The 9293-nt window shown below is 44.9% G+C and overlaps 1 protein-coding gene across 4 annotated transcripts; it reads right to left on the bottom strand.

The window, feature by feature from the left end:
- Nucleotides 1–697: 697 nt before the first annotated feature.
- LOC309573032 (COMM domain-containing protein 9-like) lies at nucleotides 698–8799 on the bottom strand. 4 transcript variants are annotated; one of them, XM_082281662.1, is made up of 7 exons: nucleotides 8684–8799; nucleotides 8479–8604; nucleotides 7987–8041; nucleotides 7217–7251; nucleotides 4906–5009; nucleotides 3997–4090; nucleotides 698–1373 (listed from the first exon to the last, which is right to left on the bottom strand). In XM_082281662.1, the coding sequence occupies exons 1-7, from the start codon at nucleotides 8772–8774 to the stop codon at nucleotides 1309–1311; spliced, it is 570 nt and encodes a 189-aa protein (XP_082137788.1). In that variant the 5' UTR covers nucleotides 8775–8799; the 3' UTR covers nucleotides 698–1308. The 4 variants fall into 4 exon arrangements, 3 of the variants coding, with proteins under 3 accessions (XP_082137788.1, XP_082137786.1, XP_082137787.1); XM_082281660.1 differs by having other exon boundaries at nucleotides 7987–8126; XR_014226396.1 differs by having other exon boundaries at nucleotides 1299–1373; nucleotides 3332–4090; nucleotides 7987–8126.
- Nucleotides 8800–9293: the final 494 nt, after the last annotated feature.

Raw genomic sequence — 9293 nt, forward strand, 5'->3', positions numbered from 1 at the left:
GTCACAGGGTGTTGGTATTTTTGTTATGTATTTCATAGGCACTTCAGCAGCAGCAATGTCAGTGGCAAGACTCATAGGCACTAATAACTCCAGAAAAGAGGTTTATAAAGCATTGAGCAGCAACACTCAGGTTCTTATGTGCTTAAAAGGGCAAGGACTGTTTGGCCACTGATCCTTACAGTGAGGCTTCAAAAGGATACTTACAATTTTTTGAGTGTAACTGAAAAGTTCTGGGGAGGTGGGATTCTTCAAGTGCTGCCACTCTACAGCTTACTGAGATGAATCTTTTAAGGGTGTATAAAAAAGAGTGGTGAATGTATTAAACTGCTACTTTTGTAGGGGTTATGATGACTCAGAATAACGGCAGTTACAAAGCAGCTGAGGAAATTACACCACTAGGTATGTTGCTCCTGATACCAAAAACCGAGATTAAGCTGGACTGTTGTGATTTTTAAGAGAGATGTTCATTTAACAAGAGACCTATCCCAGATTGGTCTCTTGATCCCAAAATGCCTTTTCAATCCTGATCTGGGCAGGATCTATAACACCTATACTGTTAAAGAAACTTTATTATATCCAGTGAAAATTAGATACCAAAAAAAATAGAAACTAACATTTTAAACTTAGGTCAAAACAATTCTAAACCAGATTACTAGTAACAAAATAACTTGTTTGAAGTGAAATAGTAAGACCTCAGTTAAAAACAAAGCAAAAAATTTTGTACAGATGGTAGCTTTGGAAGAGCTTGAATATATAAATATCACATATTAAACTCAAAACTTTAAATTTGGAGTAATTATTATACCTTTACCAAGCCATTATGAGTTTTACAAAGTTTTCTACTGTTTTAAACCAGTGTTTGAAGATCAGTAATTGAAGTAGAAGCTAGGAATCTTAGAGGGATTTTCTTTCTAAGCTTTTCTTGCTCTCAATCACATCTATGCCATTTTTAGTCTGAACACCCTAAAGTGCACATTTTCTTGCAGTAAAAGGAAGCATTGTTTGTATTGTTTTGAATAATACAGAGTAGGCTTTAACGTTTTTAATGCTTTTTCAACACTTTTGACAGAGATTCAACACGTATGATTGTGAAATTACAATTTGAATTTAACTCGCATACTTGAGTTTTACAAATAAATTTATCACTGTTTTGCTTACAGTAACTGAATTAGCACCATTATCAAGTGTACATGTAGAAAATGAATTTTCTATTTCTCAAACACTGGAACGAGGATGGAGCTTTTAAGCTCCACTTCACCATGAAGGCTTGTGGTTTCCTGGCAGGCGTTCATTCAGGTGATGCACATACTATGACAGTTCATTCTTTAGTAATGTCCTTGGACAATCCTCCAGAAACACTTGTGGTGATGACCCTGTTCAAAGGAGATGCAAACTGTTAAGTGAAGAATGGCCACGGCAATTCTGAAAGGCACAGAACACAGAGCTTACAAGGCTTAGCCATCAAAAGTGGGATTTTACTGCTTCCTAAATAGGGAAAAATGGAAAGGTAAAAAACAAGCAAAAGAGGACAGCATTGGCACAGTAACAAACTGGTAACAGGGATGAATACATCATCTCTTAGGCTAGCCCTACCAAACAGCAGCAATATGTGGAGAGAGGATGAAAATCTAACTCATTTTAAGAGAGCAATAATTTTATGAAAAAGATCACATATGATTGCCTGCAATAGCAGGCAATTTACTCTTTCCATGTAGCAGTCTCCACAAAAAGGACTTTAATGTGAAGTTCTCCTGCTGTCTGGATGACAGTCCTACTCAGCCTCCCTTGTTTTATGTACCTTTTTCTGAGCAGTCTCAGCTCTTATGGCTAAGGAGATTAGAGCCAGCAATCAAATACCTAGCAATTTAGGCAAAGATTTGAAGGCAAGCTCTCACAGCATCCTAAATGGTGGCTAGAAAATACCAGTGTCTTCTTGCAGAATGACTTGAAATCTACCCCTTGAAGTCACCAGATGTTTGGCATGTGCCATCTGATCCAGTGGGCACACTCCTTTTCATTATGACTCCACAAGCAACTTTTAGCTACCTGCAGAAAGCTCCACTCTGCCACTGGAAAAGCCTTTTCATTTTCAAGTCTTTCTTTTCTTTACAACTAGTCTAGTTGTGTAATTGTTTTACATGCCAACATGCATCAGTTCTTCATTGCATTAGACCCTACATTTTGACTGTAACTTCAGTATTTACCTCAAGGATTTCCACTGTATTTTGACTTCCTCAGCTCCTCTAACACTGCAGTACTTCATCCTGCATTATTTGCCTCCTCTGTGATTCTCACCTTCTAAAACAGTACTATATAAACTATGTGAGACTTTTTTTTAAGGCTAGGCTGCAAAGGCAACAAAACTTCCTTGAACTGAAGTAGTCTGTTAGAGATGTTTTTCACAGCTTGACTCTTACAGAACATACTCTTAAATATCCATCTTCTCTATTCAGATGTCCCTATTATACATGAAATGTACCAGTTTGCCTTGATACCATATTAAGCATTATAATCTTTGCTCAAAGTAGACTTTGACAAGGGACTCATCACACAGTTGATCTGGATGCACAAGCTGCATTTCACCAGTATCTTTTAAAGGCACAGCCTTCACTTATACTCTAGCCTGCACTTTGGGGGATGTATAAAATTAATTAACAAAGTTCTTGTAGTTTATGCACCCTTCTGGAATGATTCTGTGTTTCCACACACAACAAACAATGTTTTATGTCTTGAAGGAGAGCCCAGTGTTGTAGGAAAGATTGGATTTTTCCATAAATACTTTTGGATACAGACTTCTATAGAAGCTCACCAGAAAGAAGAATCTGAATTTTGTTGATTTTCTGCATTTAACTCCTCCACATTCTCAATGCACGTATTTTTATAAACTTCTAGGTCAGGGTCATCACCTCTAATATTGTACAGAGGTGGTGCCCATGGAAAAAGGTGTCCTGAAATTGTATTATAATGAAGAGAAGGAAGTTTAAATCATGAATCAATTTGAACAGGAAACAAAAGATCCTTCTTCAGCAACAAACATGAACATCCATTAAACTAGCCTAGAAACTTGGGACCATCACAAAGAGACTGAGGTAACCCAGGAAAACATCTCCTCCACACTGAAAAGGATTCACAAAATCAATTAGCAGTTCATTCTTTAATTAAATGAAGATTTACACAACCAACAGAACACTTTGGAGAAGTATAGGCATGTATTGCCACAGAGGGGTTTCCTACAGCACAGACAACAGCCTTCAATTCTTTATTCTCCCAGTATGGTTTTTGTGCAGCAAAGGCAAAGCCCAGAGTCCAATAAACCCCAAACATGAATCACCTGAACTCCTTTTTTCCCTTTTCAAACAGGAGGAGGAAATGAGTTCCTGCTAAAGATGTTCAGAACAGTCATTTTGCGAACGGTGCTATGAAGCTGATCAGAAGGGAACGCGTTGCAGCGTCATTGCTCTATTTCCAAGCAATAACAACCATCTACAGCATGGCTGTGCTTCACTGAGAGGGAGAGTGCTACATGCAGCAGGCACCTCAGTCCATGCATGTTTCAGAGAAGCACCCTCCTTTTCTCATGTCAGAAAGCAGCCCATTACCCAGCTTGAGCCTTTTAGATTCTCATTTCAGGACACAGATAGAACTTGCTTCATTGGCTGCAGCTATTTGCTGTTTCCAGTTATGACCCTTGTGATTAAGCCAGAAATCCTCTTCTGAAATGGTGAATAACTTTTGTTCAACAACATAATAGGAAAGCACTTTTTAGCATCCAACCAAATGAATATTTGAGTGTTAGCTTTTCAAGAGCTATCTCATTCATCCAAAAAAGAAACCTCTTTAGTTTTGTTTTGCTGAAATAGATAACATGCTACACTAGGCTGCAACTTCAGACAGCTGTAGGTAGAGAATACTTCCCGTCCTTGCTGCTGGAATCCATGCCCTTAAGCATTCATTTGTTTGCAACGGCAGAAAGTTGGTCCCGAATCCTTCCCAGACCTTCTAACATAGTGTCCAGGGTTTCTTTGCTCAGTTCCACAGTCAGTGAAGAAACAACAGGATTATTTCCACATAAGGCAGCATCTTCCTGAATCTTAAAATAGGAATGCAGATGTTAGTTGTAAAAAAATTCATTCATGTGTTTTTCCAGGGCCACTACAAAAGTCAGTGTTTAATATACAGATTAAACAAAACAGTTTGAATTTGGAATCCAACTCCATCCTGAAGAACCACAGCACATTTCCTAAGCTGTGTGCTCCACTAGTGAAATGCACTCCCATTGACAGAGTGCAAGTGAGCATCTACTGCCATGAGTATTGGGAAATTTTGAAGATACTCATGGCAGGAAGCCACATCTGTATCAAAAGCATCTCAGCAGATACCACACAGGATACTTAACCCCACCCCAAACACAGAAATTAGATTTTAACTCCTCCTCTGAATCCCACCCATCTGATTTTTATTGGTTTGGGGAGATCCACAACTCTGCAGAACACAAGCAGTAAGTTAGGTATACTCCCCAAATCATAGATGTGCCAGTGAAGGAAGTTATTAGTACTCTAAAGTCATTTCCCAACTAATGAAGCCAGCTAAACATGCTGATGGAGTGCTTAGACTTAAAGGATGATGGCTTCAGGATTTATCTTCTTTTTTTCTGTAGAAAACAATCGTGACTAGGAACAAACATGGTGACTTCTCACCTCCTCATGCACAGAAAACTTCTGTGCAAGAGAGCTTTCATCAGAGACATCATTCCCAGGCTCTGTGGCATTTCAGGTATCATCTCTGAAAAAGTCTAACTGCCCACCAGGCAAGAGGCAAGCTCCACATGCCTGTCTGAGCTGGTTTGCCCTGGCAAGTCAGGTGCTGGACTTCATTATTTCAGTCCTTCCCAGCCACTGCCATTACCTTTAACTGCAGCAGGCAGGTAGGGACTGCCATTCTTACGATGCTGTCTGAAGACGTCTTGATGTCCACCCTCCAGTCCATGTCCACGAGCCGAGGCAGGGAGACTGGGGGATCAAAAAATGGCTCTGTTAGGTCCAGCAGCACAGGATGATACCAGACCCTGGAACCTGTGCCTACCACCATGCACATGCCTCTCCACTTCTGGCTCTGGGAAGCGTACAAATTTAGTGCTACTACGTGGTTTCACATCATTTTACTCTGGAATAAGCCAGTCTCTGAAGGCCTCCTCATGACACTCGAAGGGTAAAAAGGGGTTCTCCCATCATTACATGCAATGATAGTTCAGTGAAAGAAGCAGAGGTGAATTCCCAAAGCAGCTGGGAGCAGAGAGCAGTCATGTCTTCTCCACACCTTCATCCCCTGCCTTGCTGCCTGCTACACTCAACTAGTGTTTCATCATGTGTTGCTCTGGCACCTGCATGCTTATTGCTCTGCTCTGAAACTGGTAAGAAAGCACACAGGAAAGCTCCTAAAATCCAGCAATATAAAACATGTTATTTCACATTCCCCAGCCTAGGAACCAAAGCAGCCTGCAGTACAGCAAACATACTGGCAAACTGCAATCTTCACATTCCTTAAAAATACTTCAAGTATCATCCTAATTACATGCAACCTAACAGAAACCATTTAACAGTCTGGTGCAATACTGACATCAATAGCCCAGAGCTGGAGACTTCTTGAGCCCTCCCAAGGAAAGAAGGACAGGTCTAACTTGGCTGCTAAGGGAAGAGCTGTCTCAGCAGGCAGTTGCAGACTGTCTGGATTCTGCCTATCCTAAGATGCTTAGTGTCCTCCCCAGGGGTTGATTGCCAGCCTTCCTACTGACTACAGACACTCAAGTTGCTTCCTCTCTGTGCTTTATTGCCTAACTGATTTTCTTTCTGTCTGGGGAAAGGCGCTCTCTCCCTGCTCCTGCTGCTTCCTTGAGCAGAGCTCCAGGGGGCAATGCACAACTGGCTGCCTTGCTCCTGCTTTTGGAACAAATTCCAGTTCACAGTCAGTTAGGGCCGGCACTTGGCAGCATTTGCAAGAACACAAAATGCATCTGTTTAGCCTCGTATGTTAATTTGCAAAGATTGATTGCTGGTGGCTTGGGAGGGGCAGGAAACCATTCACTTTTTTTATGTTAACACAGATCGATCTGTTGGAACGTCTGCCTTGGACCAGTGCCCTGGTCCCTATGTAATGCATGTCAGATACTTCATGAATACAATACTAAGAGAATCCATTATTTCCTAGGAGACAGTCTCATTCCAACAGGGTTAAATATTCATCTAACACATACAAAGACATAAGGGTCTGAGCAGAGGTCCTGGGTGGTGCTCCAAGAGCCAAACAGCCAGCCTTGCTTCAGGGCTGTGAAGACTTAGCCAGTGTGTTCTGCTGCTCTCATCTCTAACACATGACAGCACTAAGGACACAGGAAAAAGCATTCTGTAACACTAGAACACTGTTTAGTGTAAGCAAAGCATTAGCATTTGGCAATAGCTTCTTTCCTGTCCCTATTCATATTCCATTAAAACTTTGAGGGACAGTGTATTTCCAGGTCTTGCCATACTGTTTAGCTGTTGGACACTACCTCCTCTGCTGGCAAAGCAAAGGGTAAAGAGGATCCATGCAGACCTCGGGGTACTCTGTTATATGTCAGCTCTCAGTGGCAAGCCTTTAAATGAACAGTTGCAAAGAAAATTGCCTGGGGAGAAAACCAAGTGTTGTAGCTGCAGGAACACCTAACTAGCCTAGTTAAAGCTGGCCCTCCTTAATTACGTCAGTATTTAGAAAGGCAAGGGAAAAGCAAGTTACAAATATATGCAGTGTGCTTGCTGATGCATGGAAATGAAAGAATGCACAGGACTGACAAGAAATGCAGGGATGAGGTATTCCACAATATATACACGTCCTTTACAGTGCAGTTATTGCATATGAACATCCCTTAAAGACCTGAATGGGGAAGTCAGAGTGCTTAAGTTTCAAAAGTTTTGCAAGTAATTGCTATATACTGCACTCTGCCTTGCAGCCACAGACTGAGCTTTGAATAGGATTCCTTGAGCTAGAAACAATTTAGCACAGGAGCATGGATCTGAATACAAGTGTGTTGGCTTCTGCTAAGCTCTGCCATGCCACAATCATACAGCTCCATCTAAGCCCAGCAGGAATAACCCTGTGCCATGCTGGGATGCACTGCTCTAAACTCCAAGCTCAAATGACTTCAGGAAACATCAACTGCATCAAGATGGGAACAACTACTTACTCTGACTTGCTTGTGCTTCATTCCTCCAAGCAGAGCTGTGAAAAAGTGGAGAAAAACAGCATCAACAATGCTCTGAGAAAAAAAAAAAAAAAGAGGCAAACATTTAGCATGGCTTATCCCTGACTGAAGGGTCACCAGCAGTAAGCAGGGGACAGAGACTGCCTATGCTACTGAGTGCCATGGAAAGGCTGGGACTGGTGAGTAATGGCAGGCAAACTGCTGACCAACTATGGGTTCTTCTGGAAGGGCAGCTCATTTAAAACCTGGACCTTTCTGCCTGGTTTTATCAAAGCAATAGGCTCCCAACCACTGAGATGTACAAGCAGAACTGCCCTCTGCCACTACCTCATGTATGCTCTATCCCCTACAATGCCTTTGCACCTGAGCCACAGTGACAAATGGATGGGCATCTGGATACTACCTGGATTTTTTATTGGGGAAATCCAGCCCTCTATGTTTTATTGTCATCAGTACCATTCTTCCACCACACAGTTGTTAAGATAAGAGGGGCTTTGCATATTGGGAATGTGGCCCACATCCATTTCAAAAGTCATGGGAAAACTCTGTGTGCCCATGGCTGTGTTCTGTTGACCATTTCACTCAGATGACATAATCTGTTCTTCTCATCCCAACCTGTGTGGCTGTGCCGAAGGCACACACAAAATTCACCGAAACAAGACTCTGCATGTCGCTAACTATCCATGTATCAAACCACATACGCAGGCTTTAACTCTCCAGCTGAAAGCAAATGGCAGGTCGGTAGCACTCACATATTCTCCAAGATTATCTTAGTCAAGAGGGTTTTCAGATTTTGGTGGAAGTTTTCTGGGAAAAGACAGAGGATGTCTTCCGCCCTGGTAAAGCCGCGGTACACCACGTGCCGGGTGAGGTTGTGCAAAGCAGACACCAGCTGTCAGGAAGGAAGAGGAGAGGGGCTCCGCTGGGTTGAAAAGCACCACATACAGCACGGGACGGGCCTTCACAGCCAGCAGACACACACCACCAGAGCCTCGGGCATCCAAGTACGGCCCGACAGCCATAGCAGGAAGGGGCTGAGCTCTTCGGTGCCCTCCGGCCCGCAGCCTCAGCCCGTTCCCTTCTGCCCCGGGCGAGTGTCGCCGTTACCGCGCACACCCCGTTCCAGCAGCGGCCGCAGAGCCCCGCACCTTCCGAAGGGCCTGGGCCACCCCCCCGTGCTGGCGCCCGCACAGCCCCGCTCCCTCCCTCCCGCCGGAGCCCGCGGCTGCCCCGCCCGGCCCTACCTGCTCCGCTTCCTCGGCGCTGACGGCGAGCCCGGGGCAGGCGCGCTGCGCCAGCGGGCCGAGCGCGGCGGGCGGGCTGGAGAAGCACTCCTGGCACAGCTGCCGCACGGCGTCCTTGGACGGCGCCTGGCGGGGAGCAAGGCGGGGGCGCTCAGCCGCGGCCCGGCACGGCGGCCCCGTCCCCCCGCGGCCCGGCCCCGCTCACCTTCAGCAGGATCTGCAGCGCCGCGAAGTCCCCGTCCCGCAGCGCCGCCATCTTGGCGCCGTCCGCGCCGCCGCGCTCCGCCCGCCGCCATCGCGCCGCCGTCACCGGGGCGGGCGGGCCGGGGGCCGGCGCTGGCAGCGGGACAGCCCCCGGTGCGCGGCACTGCCCCTGCCCGGCCGCTCCGAGCCTTCTGTGCCGCCAGCGCAGGGCTCTGCCCTGGAGTCTTGCTGGGAACCCGCTGCTTTCGGCCAGCGGGAACGGAAGGCAAAGGATTTATCGTGGCACTACCGCAGCGATATGGACCATTATCTTTGCAAGCGGCGTCTTTCACTTTGTGTTATAAATAGTATTGTGATGTTGGCTTTTCGCATGTTCCATAATTGTTATGAATGTATTGCGATGTTGGTTTTTTTATGTTCCTTAATGTTAGAAAAGCTTTGCCTGGGTTCTGTAATGTAATGCTGTAGAATGTCTGTAGTTTGTGGTGGGGCCAGTTTGAGAAGGATGGGGGGGGGGGGAAGGGGTCTTCACATTCCTGGAAAATCTTAATCAGAAGAAAAGAACCCGAAACCAGACGGAATGGAGCCAAGGAGGAAGATAGGGCTGATGG

The sequence above is a fragment of the Coloeus monedula genome (genome assembly GCF_965178545.1).
Source record: "Coloeus monedula genome assembly, chromosome: 5".
In the NCBI taxonomy this organism is placed as follows: Eukaryota; Metazoa; Chordata; class Aves; order Passeriformes; family Corvidae; genus Coloeus; species Coloeus monedula.

Coding starts and splice junctions, on each gene's coding strand:
- LOC309573032 (XM_082281660.1), bottom strand. CDS start 8,734: ATGGCGGCGCTGCGGGACGGGGACTTCGCGGCGCTGCAGATCCTGCTG. Junction 8,127..8,478: donor GCGCCGAGGAAGCGGAGCAG/GTAGGGCCGGGC, acceptor CCTTCCTGACAG/CTGGTGTCTGCTTTGCACAA. Junction 4,091..4,905: donor CCTGCCTGCTGCAGTTAAAG/GTAATGGCAGTG, acceptor TCCTATTTTAAG/ATTCAGGAAGATGCTGCCTT.